Source organism: Sus scrofa, chromosome 1 (genome assembly GCF_054392235.1).
Source record: "Sus scrofa isolate SSC_HxYL_T2T_F1_AM1 chromosome 1, Sscrofa_HxYL_maternal_Yorkshire_Landrace_v2.0, whole genome shotgun sequence".
Taxonomy (NCBI): domain Eukaryota; kingdom Metazoa; phylum Chordata; class Mammalia; order Artiodactyla; family Suidae; genus Sus; species Sus scrofa.
Window position 1 is genome coordinate 195,689,556 of NC_139383.1, and position 16,131 is coordinate 195,705,686.

The following is a 16,131-nucleotide window of genomic DNA, read 5'->3' on the forward strand; positions in this document are numbered from 1 at the left end:
TCTCCCTACTCACTCCTGCCCAAATTTCCCTTGAAAGGACCCAGTGATGTCTTGGGATTGTATAGACAAAATGGAAACTCCCTTCTGCTTAAATGAGACTCTAAGATTTCTTGCAGCTATTTAGAAGAAAGATGTGGAGTTTCTGTCATGGGGCAGAGGAAACGAATCTGACTAGGAACCATGAGGTTGCAGGTTCGATCCCTGGTCCCCCTTAGTGGGTTAAGGATCCGGTATTGATGTGAGCTGTGGTGTAGGTCACAAATGTGGCTCCGATCTGGCATTGCCGTGGCTCTGGCATAGGCTGGTGGCTGTAGCTCTGATTAGACCCCTAGCCTGGGAACCTCTATATGCTGAGGGTACAGCCCTAGAGAAGAAAAAATAAATAAATAAATAAATAAAGATGTGCCACTTTTGTATCACTGCATAAAAAAATCCAAAAATCATAAAAATTATATGGGGTCATAAATTCAAGAAGGGCTTGTCTGGGTGGTTCTTTTGCTCCGCATAGTACTGGCTGGGATCACTTGGTGGTATTTAACTTGTGGCATGGATGGTCTGGGGTTCTAGAAGTCTTCATTCATACGTCTGGCACCTCAGTGGGGACAGTTGGAAGGCTAGGCTGAGCTGGTTCTCTCTTCCTCTTTATGTAATCTCAAGGCCTCTCCACATGGTTTTTCCAACAAGGTAGCTGGACTTTTATATATATATAAAATGATTCTTATTTTTTCCCATTATAGTTGGTTTACAGTATTCTGTCAGTTTTCTACTGTACAGCATGGTGACCCAGTTACACATACATGTATATGATACTGGAAAGATGATACCGGAATCCAGGTTCTTGTTCACGGTGGAATGAACTCCAAGAACACACAGGCAACAAGCAAGCAAAGTCTTTATTAAAGGAAAGCAGATAGCTCCCAGGGTTGCTGGGAGGTGGGAGGAGAGCCCCTTTCTCTATTGTCCTATAGGGGTTTTTATTCCTTAAAGTTGGAGCAGGGGGTACCAACGTGGGGTCCAGAAAGATGTGGTCTTCTCCCATTGGCCTTGCTCAGTTACCTATATCAGTCCTTGTCCCATAGGGTCCTAGGGGTGGAAATGTCTGGTAAATCTCATAGTTTCTTTGCCCTTTTCTTCCTGTAAACTGAGTCACAGGGGATTAGGGATTAATGTCCATCTGGGTGTGGGTACACTCCCTATAGTAAACAAGGCCTGTGGGGATGTTACTCCCTGGAGCCCTTAAACCACAAATCTTAATCAATGGCCATATCAAAGAATGCATCAAGCCCATGCTCCTACACTGACTACCTGAGTTAATATTCCGCCTCATATACATTCTTTTTTCTCATACTATCATGCTCCATCATAAGTGACTAGACATAGTTCCCAGTGCTACACAGCAGGATCTCACTACTAATCCATTCCAAAGGCAATAGTCTGCATCTATTAACCCCAAGTTACCAAGCCATCCCACTCCCTCTCCCTCCGCCTCGGCAACCACAAATCTATTCTCCAAGTCCATGATTTTCTTTTCTGTGGAAAGGTTCATTTGTGCCATATATTAGATTCCAGATATGTGATATCATGTGGTGTTTGTCTCTCTCTGACTTACTTCACTCAGTATGAGAGTCTCTAGTTCCATCCATGTTGCTGCAAATGGCATTGTTGCTCTTTTTTATGGCTGAGTAGTATTCCATTGTGTATATATATCACATCTTACTAATCCAGTCATCTGTCGATGGACGTTTGGGTTGTTTCCATGTGTTGGCTATTGTGAATAGTGCTGCAATGAACATGTGGGTCCATGGACTTCTTATATGGCAGTTCAGGGCTCTAAGATCAATAGTTCCAAGAGATAGGAAATGAACTTTTGATTGCCTTTCTCTTACAGTCTGGGCCCATACAACTTGGCACATTGTTATTTCTGTCATATCCTATTGGTCACATTAGTCACAAAGCCCTCCCAGATTCAAAGGAAGGGCGCAGATCTCACCTCTTCATGCAAAAGAGTAGGCAAATAATTTATGGCACCTTTAGTCTGTTATGAAAGCATTTAATGCCATATGCCTGAAGAGATTACATGTCAACGGGAACAATGCAGACCTTTGATAAGCACAGTTATGTGCCAGATACTTTGTTAGAATAACTGATTACTTCTCGATCTGCAGCTGCAGATGTTTCTGTGAACTTCCTCACTCTATTACTTCGGTGGAGAAGGTGAACCTGGAATTTTCCCTTTACTTTTAGTTCTGTTAATGCTTCCATTATACCTTCATCTCTGCCATCCCTGAAATGGTGGAGTAGGAGATGTAATCTGTTACTCATATATTACTCATATCTCTACATAACTCACCACTTCTGAGAAGTCTTCCCTAGTCAAAACAGGAATAGCCAGCTTTCTCTCTATCTGCTAGAGAGATATGCACTGGGTGTCTTTTTTCCCCTCAAAATTAAGAAAAAAGGATTATGACATGCTAAAAGTCAGAAGGCAATCTCCTGTAAATTGTACTTTGTTGGGGAGGATACTGTTTAGATAACAGTGTTATCCTTCATAGTTTTCAATAAAATTTAATTTCTTAGTTGTTACAACTAGAGATACCTCGGATGCTAGGAGTGCTAATTGTTTTTAGCAAGTTAGTTGCTGCTTCAGTAACTTGGTTGGTAAGCAGCAACCAAGATTAATTATATCTTAAGTTAATTATATCTGTTAATTATAGTTAATGATATCATATTATACTATACTTCAAAACTTAAGAGGGTAGGTCTTAATTTCTATTAGGGCTTATTCATAAGAGTTCTAGTAAACCTTTTTGTTTTGATGTGAATAAATATAAAGCTTAGAAGGAATGAAGCATCCAGTCACTTCCCTTTCAAAAAGTCAAAGTTAAATCACTTAGAAAAGTTGAAATAGCTGATACATTTATGTGTCTTTGTTTCAAACTATGTAACACAAAAATGAGTGATCCCTGACTATAAGAAGTGGTATATTTAAGGCAAACATGTCCCTAAGCTCCATATACAAAATACCTAAAAATTACGGTCTCTAAAATGACACTGAGGTTTTACTGAAATCTTAAAAAGGATAGATTTTTTTTCTAACCCAATACCTGCTTAGTACTAACCATAGGAAATTAGATGGTCGTTTGTAGGCTAGTCAAGAGTCCTTGAACTCCTTTATAGAAATGGTATATTTTCCTCTTTGTATTAAGAGACTAATGGCTTCGCTCTTCACCGAAGGTGGATCCTTTGGCACAGGCTCAGGAAACAGCTGATGGTTTAGGGATAGATTGCTTTGAGGGCATTGGAACCACTGAGGTGCTGAGTAACCCTACTAAGAAACAAAAAAGAGGGCGGCATTTCTGGAGTTAAAATAAGACAGAATGCGTCTCTGGAGAACATAGTGGCTGAAGACAGGCAGAATTCTCAACATCTCAGGCTACCACATACTGTACAGTTTTCATTTGTACTTCGGGGATGCTCTAGAAAGCTTTGACAAAAAAGTAATTAGAATACAAATGTATAGTATGTTTTTAGCCAGCCCATACAAAGGAAAATCCTGTGTAGGAGCTGCTTTGATATCCGTTATTTAAAAATTGTTCTTGTTCCCCTCTGTCAGTAGGTAGGGAGAGGTGTTAGTGATGAGTCCTAATTTTATGTATCTCTATCCATACACTAAAAGGGTTTGAATCATTTTTGAGCTCCCATAACGTTTGAGGAGAGCTTGTAATGTTTTGTATATGTTCTGGGCAATGCCTGGCATTCTGGGAGAGATTGTTAAGCAGTAAGTAATGATAATCAACACATCTCATTTGCCAGTGACCAGGAAGACAGCTGTCATTCTTGTAGCAAGAGCAAACTAATAAGCAGGGATTCTGGCCAACCTCTTCTTTCCGCTTCGGATTCTAGTTATTTGCCGGGGCTTAATGAATGGCCACCAGCTGGCAGACACAACAGCTACACAATATTTGCACACAATTATTTGGGTCGGTTTAAAATTTCTCTCTCTTTGACGCCAGTTTTGCCCAAAGGAGAATTCAGCAACTCTGGAGACAGAGGAACGGAAGATTCCGTTTTCTAGAGATTTGTGGGGAGGAATCTGGAATGGGCTAAGTGAAATCGAGTACTATTTGCTTAATGCTTAAAAAAAAAAAAAAAAAAAAAAAATCCAGTCTCGGGGCCCAGGTGGTGCTTCTGTAGGCGGGCATGCAAGACGAAACCAGCTTTTCGGGAAGGAGAGAGAGAGACTAGAGAGAGCAGGGCTCTCGCGCAGGAAGGGAATTCCACTGAGCCTCGAGACCCGGGGCTCCCACCCTCCACCGAGACGTTATCTCGGGAGGAAAGCCGCGGAATCCCGAGCCAGCGGGACGCTGGGACTTACCCAAGCTCACAGCAGAGCGCGCGGGGGTCGGGGCGGCGACTCCTGTCCCTTTAAGGGGCTGGTCTCCGGGCACCGCCGGCCCAGACGCCGGGACGTGCCGGGGCCGCCCCGCCCCGCCCCGAAGCCGCCCGTTTCCTGCCTGGCAGCGCGACGGCACCTGAGCGACTGCGGCGGCGGCGGGGACTCGGAGCGCGCGGCCCGGGCCGTACTGCCGGCGCCGCCGCGTCTTCCCGGTCTCCTTTCCCGGCCGCTCAGGGTAAGAGAGAAAAGGCCCCGCTGGGCCCAGGCTCGGGCCGCGGGGACCGTGAGGGGGAGGGGGCGCCGGTCGCGGGGTCCCAGGCAGACTGGAGGGCCGCGCCTGCCGGGGGGCGCGGCCGCGGGGCCGGGACACCGTCCGCTGTCGCCCGCCGGGTAGGCCGCGGGCGCCGGGTGACCGCCGCCGGGCTTCTGCCTGGGCCGGGCCGCCCTGGCGGGCGGGCTCTGAGGGGCCTCTCGGCCTCGCCGGGCCGCCCCGGGCTCGACCCCGGTTCAGCCGCGGCGGCTGCTCCTGGCAGGTCTCCTGAGGGCGAGGTCGGCCGGAGAGGGCCCTGGGGTGACCGAGGCTCCTATTTTTAGCCAGGTGTGAGGGCCCCCAGCCGGGAAGGCGGATTACGGTCTCCACCGCCGGTGGACTGAGGGAGCGCGTCCCCGCCGGCGTCCCTGGGCCGGAGCTGGGCCACGCTTACGCCATGCTGGAATTCCAGCCCTCGCCGCTCTCGAGGGTCAGGGGGAACCGGCGCTCGCTTCTTCCCAGTGCTCTCACCCACCGCCCCGCGCTCTTCCGGGGTCCTGGAGAGGGGCCGTTGGGGATGGGAAGCAGCATGAGAGGAGAGTTTGGAAAAATGTGGGGACCGCCCTGGAGACGGGGGAAGTTATCCATCCTCTCCCTGAGGGGTGTGTCTTCCTTACTGTTTACCCCTCCCCCCTTTAGTTTCCAACAATGAGATTTTTGGCGTTGGGCACCTCGGCAGAACACCAAACTGGTAGCCGAGAGAAGTCGTACGGTGTGGGAGGTGCAGCCGCAGACGTTGGTTGTGAAGGAGCATGTGTGTACCAGATACCCGCAGCCCCAGACGCGGGAGCGGCATCCTAACCTGGGCCAGCTGCACCCTGATGTGGTTCAGGAGCGGGCTGTTGAATTTTAGCTGTTCCTTCTGGGAGCAAACAGGACTCTGAATTCATGCTTGGGCCTATACCAGTAAAGGATTCCCAAGCGGGTATCTGAATAAGCGCTGCTTAAAAAGCTACAGTTGAAGTTCGCTATTTAAAGTAGTGGGTTTTTTGAGGTGCTTTGTGGAAAACCTTGAGAAATGTGGACACCCATAGCCTGCTAAAGGTAGACACTTTAGGGTGAACTATGCACTCTGAATTGTGTAGGAACTGACTTAAAGTTTGAATTCTTGCTTAAGTTGCACTTCTCCCTATCTCACCCAGCAGCCACATGGCATCACTCTCTCCAATTTGGCTGAAATCCCGCTGATGAGACTGGTATGATTGTCCCAAGAATAACACTGGAGCACTTTTGAGTGGATCTGTGTTTTGGGTAGACATGCCTTGCTATAGACGTTCATATTTAATTTGTTGTCTCATAAGCAAGCCCCCCCCCACCCCGGGTCAGGTATCTAACAAGAAGTAACTGGGTTTATTATTTGTAGGTTCTAAGAAAAATTCATTAATTCACCCGTCTTTCCCTCCCCCCAACACTGAGTTAGAAAAATGTCACATCTTATTTTGCAGCATTAGCAGTGTAACTGCCTCTGTGAGGTGCACTTAGAGAATGAGGTGTTCTGTTTACCTTTCTTGAGATTTGTACTGAAACTTAAGATACAACAAAAGCCTAATGAAAATTTTTCTTAAAAATATTAAGCACTTTAAAATTATAAAGGATATTGAGTATTATTTACCCTTTCTTGATGACTCAGGGTCAGTATTATGAATGATTAATTAAAATCATTAATTTATGATTTTGTTTCTAGTTTAGTTTTTTCTATATCCTCCACAAACATTAGTTAGTAGTCTCTTGTACTTGATGCAATTATTTTCTTGGATCTCTTACCCTAAGCCTCCTTCTAATTTATAGGCTTTAATCTGCTTTTAGGAGGGAGAACATTTTAATAATTCGATGTTAAATGACTGTGTGGTTTTTATAAAGGGCCTGAGAAGTGAAAGCTTTTTTTGAGTCTTAACTTCTAAAGGACCTGTGTTAAGAGTATTACTGTTGTTAAATTCTTAACTTGAATTTTACTTGAAATGTATGGAAGATGTATTTTTAATTGGATGCTTATTATAATTTTTTATAGCAAAGGAAGCTTTAATCTAAAAGATCTCACAATACTTTGTAAAAAATTTAAATTGTAGTAAACGTAGTGGACCAGGTCTCTTAGGAATGTGACCTAATGTGTAATAAGGAAATGCAGAGAGAGACCATGCTTTATAAGAACATTCAAATATATGGGGGTAACATAAGCTGCTTTTTCTGTGTACTGTTTATGTTTTCAGTTATTTTGAAGGTAAATCCAGAGTATACCCAGAGACTAGAAGCACGTATCTATTTCTTTAGTTACTATTTACTCTTTTCATAAATAAAATTGAGTTTTGTTGTTCCCTTTATTCATTTTTTTTGAACATGACTTTGGATATTCTTATCTTAAAAATGTTTTATGTACAAAGCACAGGAAAAACACTGATTTAGGAAAGAATATAAGCCTTTTTTCTATAAGCAAAATTAAACAGAAAGGGAAAAACCTTGAATATCATGACTAAGGATTTTGACTTAACTTCTGTATGTGAGCTCTAGAAAGAGAAAAGTAATGATGTTTTATAACTGTTTGCTTGTCAGACTGTTGAATTGGTGTTAAATGTCTCAGTCTTTGAGAGAGATGGCAGTGTAAACCATTTAGGCTTTTTAAATTAATTTAATTATTAAATAGTATAGGTTTTTAAATTGGTTTTATGTTAAAAAGATAAAATAGGCAAAATGTATACTTTTAGTCCTGAAAGTAGTTTTAGTAATGTCTCCAATAGGAATCTAGTATTCCTAGGAAATGTGTAAGAAATATTCAACTCCTTTTTAAAAAGTTATGATTTGGTATTTTACCTATCACCTTAATGACTATAGGCTGATTAAGAACTTTTAACTTTAAGTCTAGTTTCAGCAAAGTGCTTGTACACTAAGTGGAACTTAAATGAATTGTTTACACTTCTTTCCAGGACATTGTTTTTTTGGGTTTCTCTTCTCACTAATTGCTCTCCTCATTCTGTCTTTATGATTCGTTCTCATTCTTGAAGTGCTCAATCCTTGGTTCATTTTTCTTTTTATATTCCTCTGGTAATTTCTTCCAGTGTCATGGTTTTAAATACCCATATGCTGATGGCTCCCATTTTTATACCCCCAGCCCAGACTTAGTTCTTATATTCCATACACCTTGTTCTGAATTTCCACTTGGATTTGAAGTATTCAACTCAAACTAAATTGCATATTCCTCTTTAAACCTGCCTTAGATGCAGTCTAATCTATCTTGTTAGATGTCAGCTCTACCCATCATTCAAGTGAAAAAAATGTTGGAGTCATTTTGACTTATCTCATTCACACTTGGCATTCTTGGTTCTGTCTTATCTTGAAAATAGATCGAGAATCAAATAACTTCTTAACACCTCCGTTGCTCACCAGGCTGGTCTAAGCCATTGTACTCTCTTGCCTACACTTCTGCAGTTAACCTCCTAACAGCTTTCTCTGCTTCTATCTTAGCTCCCTGCAGTTTCTTTTCCAGCGCAGCAACCAGATCTTATCACTTCTCTCAAAACACTTATGGTCTACAAGGTCTTATAGACTCTGGGTACTCCTCTTCTCCCCATCTCCCTTTACCTTTCTTATGTTAGTTACTACTCTGCTCCCTGCTTACTTCACTCCAGCCTCACTGGCTGTCTTAGGCCCTAATACACTGGCTGTTGCCTCTCCTTGAATCACTGTTTCTGTGAGGTATTTGCATGACCAATTCTCTTGTCTCCTTCAAATCTTTTTTTTTTAGGGCTGCGTCCATGGTATATGGAGGTTCCCAGTCTAGGGGTCGAATTGGAGCTGTTGCCACTGGCCTACGCCACAGCAACAGATCTGAGCCTCATCTACGACCTATACCATAGCTCACGGTAACGCTGGATTCTTAACCCACTGAGTAAGGCCAGGTACTGAACCTGAGTCCTCAGAGATGCTAGTCAGATTTGTTTTTGCTGAGCCATGACAGGAACTCCCTCAAATCTTTGTTCTTTTCTTTTCTTTTTTTTTTTTTTTTTTTTTTTTTTTTTGTCTTTTTAGGGTCGCACCATGGCATATGGAGGTTCCTAGGCTAGGGGTCTAATCGGAGCTGTAGCTGCCAGCCTACTCCAGAGCCACAGCAGCACCAGATCTGAGCCTCATCTTCGACCTACACCACAGCTCACAGCAACGACGGATCCTTAGCCTACTGAGTGAGGTCAGGGATCGAACCCGCAACCTCATGGTTCCTAGTTGGATTTGTTTCTGCTGTGTCATAACGGGAACTCCAAATCTTTGTTCTTAAAATATTTTTCAAAAAGGTCTGCCTTGCTGTTTGAAGCTTGTACTTCCCTACTTATCCCTGTATCCTCATCTGTTTTCCATAGCACTTGTCACCTTCCAACAAGCTATAATATTTTCTTGTTGTATTTATTATCTCTTCTTTCTGTCCCCAGACATACACTGTAATGTAACCTCTCTGAGGACAGGGCTTTTTGTTTTGTTTATTGATGGGTCCTAAGTGTTTAGGGCAGTGCTTGGTACATAGCAAGTAAGGGCTCAGTAAAGATGTATTAATTACAAATGAATTAAAATCTTTACCCTTCAGTTTTTTGTTTTTTTTTAAACTGTGGTAGATACTGCATCCTTGGACACATGTAGTTTTTAGTTTGTTCCTTTCCTAGGAATACTCAAAGAGTGGAAGAAAAGTGGCAGGGAACCTTCGGGACCCCTGCTGGAGGGAGTGATGTTCGAGTGTGGTGGAGACCTTGTTAACTGCCCTGCATGATTAGGACCGTTGGTTAGGTAATTTTAAAAATGGCTTACAGCAAGAACTCAAGGTTTCTGTGCACTTTGTTTCAACTTTTGGATTTACTATTATTTTCCTGTCTTTTTATTTGGGCCAACCTCTTGTCTTTGATGAGGGGTCTCCTGATCTGTTTTCCATACGGCATACCCTAAAAGCATTGTCTATGATTTCTAATATATATTTTCTTTTTATGGCCATACCCATAGCACATGGAAGTTCTGCGGCCAGGGAATGAATCCAATTCTCCTGATCCTTTAACCCACTGCCCCAGGCTGGGATCTAGTTTGTGCCTCTGCAGAGACCCCAGCTGCTGCAGTTGGTTTCTTAAACCAATGCACAACAGTGGGAACTCCTTTTTTTTTTTTTAAAGTAGAATGAAAATGTAGGCACTGAGAAACTTTCAAATTTCAAAGTCAATCTAGATTTTTCCAACCCTTCATCAAGGCCTTCCGAAAGAATTAACTTAGTTTTCTTAGAAATAACAGCTTTGTCTTTATTCTCACATTTAATCAATTTATGAATATAAGTGAACATATAGGAGAGTAGGTTGCTAGCCAGAAGCATTTAGGTTTCTGTACATATCAGTCTGTGTATTTTTACCAAGGAGGGAAATATTTAATCCAGTGAAAAGTTCTTTAAGAGCTTCTGTAATGAATAGTTTTCATGGGGTCCATAGGGTCCTAGTTGCCTGCCATTACTAGAGAATGTCATTTATCTACCTTTCTCTATTTTGACTCTGATATCTAGAGATTTCAGAACTTACATGATTTTTAGTTACATTAGATTGTCTATCAAGAGACCTGATGTTATGTTACATTCTCTTTGGAAAATGTGGAGTGATTATTATTTATTCTTACACAATGAGTCATTTAAATTGCCAGGGAAACAATCTGATCTGGAAGTCAGCAGTTAAGAGACCTACAGGTCTTAGACCTTATTAATTCTAAGGTTCTATGCAAGTTTCTTATTGCTCTTTATCTTTTTATCACTTTATTTATATAATATTTATACAATATGTGGTATAAATTGAAAAAGTATGGGTAGTAGGGAGTCGGAAGAACTGACTTTGAAATTGGTTTTTCTGGAGTTCCCGTCGTGGCACAGTGGTTAACGAATCCGACTAGGAACCATGAGGTTACAGGTTCGATCCCTGCCCTTACTCAGTGGGTTAAGGATCCGGCGTTGCCGTGAGCTGTGGCGTAGGTTGCAGACACGGCTCAGATCTGGCGCTGCTGTGGCTCTGGCGTAAGCCTGCGGCTACAGCTCCGATTTGACACCTGGCCTGGGAACCTCCATATGCCACAGGAGCGGCCCAAGAAATAGCAAAAAAAAAAAAGACCAAAAAAAAAAAAAAAAGAAATTGGCTTTTCTAGTTAATAAATGCTACTTGCTGTGTGTGTGGATTTTACCTGCCCGAGACTCATTTGCCTTGCTTATGTTAGTAGTTTCTGCATAAGTGATAGCTAACATTAGAGTGCTCATTTGCTCCAAGGCTTTGTAAACACTTTTTGTATGGTATCATATTTAATCTTCTCCACAGCCTTATGAGATAGGTAGTATTGGGTGGAAATGAGGGAGGCAAGTTAAATAGTTTGTCCAAAGACACAGAGCAAATAAAAGGAGGACTCTGAATTTGAACTAGGTATTCTGACCCTAGAGCCCATTCTCATCCATTGACCTGTTTTGTAAGAATGCTCTCTGGAAAAACCAAAAACCAAAAAACGCTATCCATTTGCAGCTATCTGATGTTAGGTATTAGAAAGCTACATTAAGTTTATAAAGATTTCTTTTCCCTGGAGTTAGAGGATTAACTCTTAAAGTTAGTGACTTAAATTCAAGAACTTAAAAGTTTTCCAAGTAGAGAAAATAATAAAAGCTGCTTAAAACCAAAGGCCATAAAATATTTTACGTAGATAGCTATAGGTAGGCTATGAGCCTTTGAATTTACAAGAAATTTTTTCAGTCTTAATTCCTGTGTATGTGCATTCAATTATTAACATGTGATCTTATAGGTGTTGTTCAGTGGTTGTTTCAGAAAGGCCCACCCTAATCATCAAACACATGTCCTCTTTATTTTATTTTATTTTATTTTTTGTCCTTTTGCTATTTCTTTGGGCCGCTCCTGCGGCATATGGAGGTTCCCAGGCTAGGGGTCGAATCGGAGCTGTAGCCGCCAGCCTACGCCAGAGCCACAGCTTCTCGGGATCCGAGCCACGTCTGCAACCTACACCACAGCTCACGGCAACGCCGGATCCTTAACCCACTGAGCAAGGGCAGGGATCGAACCCTGCAACCTCATGGTTCCTAGTCGGATTCGTTAACCACTGCGCCACGACGGGAACTCCTCCTCTTTATTCTTTGTCTCAGCCTTATTTTTCTTCACTGCATCCATTATTACCTAACATTATGTATAATATATGCTTATTTATTTAATACCTGTTTAACCTGTAAGAATATAAGCACTATGAGGTGGGAACTTGTCCTGTTCACCACTGTGAACCGTATTTCTGGCACTTACATAGTGCTCACCTTATTTTTGGCTACACCTGTGGGATGCAGAAGTTCCTGGGCCAGGGATGGAACCTGTGTTGCCGTAGTGGCCTGAGCCACAGCAGTGACAATGTTGGATTCTTAATCTGCTTAGCCACCAGGGAACTCCAAGTGCTTACTTTAATGAGTGAATAAATTGCTTGGTGTTTGAAAATGACTGGGAGTCTTCTGCTTTACTTGTCCTTTGTGCTGTTATCCTTCTCCATTAGCATGGCTAGTTGACTTACATGGAATGCTGAGTAAAGTGAGACTTCAAGAATAAGGGTTTCAGATTTACTCATGAGAGTGGAATGGAAGACAAAATTTAAGCAAAAATCCTTCTATGCTTAGTACCAGTTAATCTTGTTGATCAGTAATATAAGTGTTCTGAGTGAAATATGTACAGTAATTATTTGGTGATTGCATATGTTTAGATCTAGTTATCCGTGAAATAAATTTGAACAGGCTAAGCTGTACATTGAAAGCTCCCCAATGTTCTGAGCACAGTGTTGTTGAGCATTTAAGATGTTACCTTAATTTTTTTTTTTTTTTTTTTCTTTTTAGGGCTGCACCCGTGGCATATGGAGGTTCCCAGGCTATGGGTCGAATTGCCACAGCCACAGTAACATGGGATCCGAGCTGCATCTGTGACCTATACCACAGCTCACTCCTCAACCCACTGAGCAAGGCCAGGGATTGAACCTGCAACCTCATTGTTACTAGTCTGGTTTGTTAACCACTGAGCCACGATGGGAACTCCATAACTTTAAATGTTTAATATCCACAAAAAGGTTGAATTCATTTATGTTCTGACCTGTACTTGATTAGTTTATTGAAGTCATGTTCATTTAAAATGTGCTCCATAATTATTTTACCTAGTTTTCATAATCTGGATATCTCAGGTTGGCTGAACTTGATTTCTGTGAAATGAATTTCTCAAGCTTCACATGATTTGGTATTTTCATTTCTGGGTTCAGTTTCAGTTATTGAGGTGTATTTTTCTTTTTTTTTTATATTTGTTTATTAACTCTATATAAATGAGATCCTTCTGTCTGAGTTTACTTGCAACTTCCTTTTTCTCCGTCAACTTTATTTTCCATGTTGTATGTAGCTCTAATTCATTCACTCTCACTTCTGCATGGAATTTCATTATATGAGTATTTTCCAATATATTTATTATCTTTTGGTAGGCATCTGAGTTGTTTTCAGTTTTTTTTTGCTATTATAAACAATACTGCTGTGAATACTTTATACAGGTCTATTGGTGCACTTACATCCATACCGTCTCTAGGATAGTGTTTTAAAAAACTTTTTTATTACTACTTACAGTAGGAAATAAATTTTACATGATGAGACTCAGTACATTATCAGATACACATATAAAACCAAAAGTTTCTTGGGAAAAGAGAAACCTTATATAATAAAATAGTAACACTAATCAAGACTTACTAAATTGTTTTTTGCTACCCACTAATGTGTTGAGATTTGCCCTTTGAATAAATTGTTTTGGACCTTATATCCAGCTGAGTGGAATTGCTGAATTGTAGGAGAGGTACATTTTCAGCTTTACTCCAGGTAGTGGTGAATTGTTTTCCACTATAATTGTACCAGTTTATTCCTCTCACTGGTTCTTGCCTATGCAGTTGACCCTTGAACAACTTGGCAGGGGGTAGGAATCCTGACCCTCTAAAAAAAGAGAGAAAAGAGTTCCCTGGTGGCCCAAAGGTTAAGAATCCAGCATTGATAGTGCCATGGCTGGGGTCACTGCTGTAGTGAAGATTTAGTCCCTGGCCTGGTAACTTCCTCATGCCGGGGTGTGTGTGTGTGTGTGTGTGTGTGTGTGTGTGTGTGTGTGTGTGTCAGAGAGAGAGAGAGATTGTGTGCGCACATGCGCAAGTGCTCCCCCCCAACAAAGGAAACGAAAAAGGACCTTCTATGCAGTTGAAATTCTACCTGTAATTTATAGTTGGCCCTCTGTATCCCTTGTTCCTCCCAGCCCATGGTTTAACATCTTACAGATTAAACCAACTGCATATTGTATAGTATTGAGGTATCTACTATTAAAAAAAAAAACCTGTGTGTAAGTAGACTCTCACATTTCAAACCTGTGTTGTTCTTGATATTGGTAAATAGTGAAGTTAGATAGCCTTTTGAGTATGAATTGCTAATTTATAGGTTTTGCATTTTTACTTACTGAGAGGAGGTATCTTTTCAAATGTTTGCTGGCCATTTTTGTTTCCTTTTCTCAGAAGTGGCTGTTCATTTTCTGGTTGGGTTTTTCTTTTTGATGATAGTATTTCTTTATATGTTGTGAATACTAATTCTTTGCTAATCACATGTCACAAATGTCTTTTCCTGCTTTGTGACTTGTCTTTTTCACTTTCTTATGGTTTCTTTGTTATTTTTGGCCATGCCTGTGGCATGAGGAAGTTTCTGGGCCAGGGATTGAACCTGTGCTGCAGCAGACACCTGAGGCACAGCAGCAACAACACCAGATCCTTAACCTACGCAGCTACCAGGGAACTCCAAAGTTAAACATTTTAATTTATTTGAATTTCTCAGGATTTTCCTTTTACGATTTGTACTTTGTGTCGTATTTAAGAAATCCTTCCCTACCTCAAAGTTATAAAGATACTTTTGCATGTTGTCTTATAAAGTTTAATGTTGCCTTTCACAGTTCTTTCTTGGGAATTGTTTTTTGTTTCTTCCCTTTATGCTGCTGTTTTCTCCAAAATTCCATTAGCATTTTAGTTTGTATATTTAAGGGCTAAAATGTGTGAATTTAGTAGATGCTTTGAAATAAATCTCTGAGTTATTAGTATTGTGTAATGCTGGCTTTTAGAAAAATAAGAATATTAAGCTATGGAGAGTTATCCAGTAAACTCTGATGTCTTCACTCTTGCCTAACTTCCATATGACAGTATAAGGGATTTGTGAACATTTCATTGATGCCAGTGTTTGCATGTGGTTTTCTTAAGTTGTTATGGACATTTGTTGTGAATAGTCTGGTTAGTTATTTCCTTTAAGTTGCTGTTCTTTGTGCTTGGTGTTTTGCAGTTTTGCCATAGTGCCCTGTAAGCTTGGACCTACTTCTCTGTATCTGACTAGCACTCAGAGTATACATATAATCTAAGGAATTAGATCTTTCTTCAGTTTTGGAAAATTCTCAGCTCTTTAAATATTGCTTCTGGGAGTTCCCATTGTGGCACAGCGGAAACGAATCCGACTAAGAACCATGAGATTGCAGGTTTGATCCCTGGCCTTGCTCAGTGGATTAAAGATCTGGGGTTGCGGAGTTCCCGTTGTGGCGCAGTGGTTAACGAATCCGACTAGGACCCATGAGGTTGCGGGTTCGGTCCCTGCCCTTGCTCAGTGGGTTAACGATCCGGCGTTGCCATGAGCTGTGGTGTAGGTTGCAGACGCGGCTCGGATCCTGTGTTGCTGTGGTTCTGGCGTAGGCCAGTGGCTACAGCTCCACTTGGACCCCTAGCCTGGGAACCTCCATATGCCGCGGGAGCGGCCCAAGAAATATCAAAAAGACAAAAAAAAAAAAAAAAAAAAAAAAAAGATCTGGGGTTGCTGTGAGCTGTGGTGTAGGTTGCAGACTCGGCTTGGATCTGGTGTTGCTGTGGTTGTGGCTTAGTCTGGCAGCATAGCTCCAATTCGACCCCTAGCCTGGGAACCTCCATATGCTGCAGGTTCGGCCCTAAAAAAAAAAAAAAGACAAGTATTGCTTCTGTTATTTTCACTTTTCTTCTCTTTTGGTAGACCTGTGTTGGGGTCTCTTAGTTTATCCTCTTATTTCAATTGCTCTTTCAGTTTTTTTTCTCTTTATTTTTCTGTGGCTTGTACTAGATGAATTTGGTACCATTTACATTTTTCTTTTGCTTCTGTCCGATCTAAAGTTTATTTTGTTTATTGATTCTGCGTGCCAGTATTTACCGTTTTCATTTCTTAAATTTGGAATTGTTTTTTCATATACACCTGCCAGTTTCATTTCTCCCTGTTATAGCTTTATACCCTTAAAAAAAGGTTGTAAAAAATTCTTTATCTCTTTGACATCTTCAACATGTTCAAAGTTAAAAATTTGTCAGACTGTTTCATAAAGTTAATACCGTCTAGCATGAT

At 41.4% G+C, this 16,131-nt stretch overlaps 2 protein-coding genes across 13 annotated transcripts in view; one reads left to right on the top strand and one right to left on the bottom strand.

Annotated features, from left to right (window-relative positions):
• Positions 1-3,112: 3,112 nt before the first annotated feature.
• On the bottom strand, positions 3,113-5,294 carry LOC146406939 (uncharacterized). Its single transcript, XM_085014063.1, has 3 exons — positions 5,126-5,294; positions 4,376-5,074; positions 3,113-3,328 (listed from the first exon to the last, which is right to left on the bottom strand). The coding sequence occupies exons 1-3, from the start codon at positions 5,292-5,294 to the stop codon at positions 3,255-3,257; spliced, it is 942 nt and encodes a 313-aa protein (XP_084870189.1). The 3' UTR covers positions 3,113-3,254.
• Positions 4,525-16,131, top strand: part of KTN1 (kinectin 1) — a 109,080-nt gene continuing 97,473 nt past the window's right edge. For 11 of the 12 annotated variants that reach the window (XM_021085523.2, XM_021085571.2, XM_021085690.2 and 8 more), the window contains exon 1: positions 4,525-4,631. The gene's annotated coding sequence lies outside the window, so the exon portion shown is untranslated. 12 annotated transcript variants of the gene reach the window in all.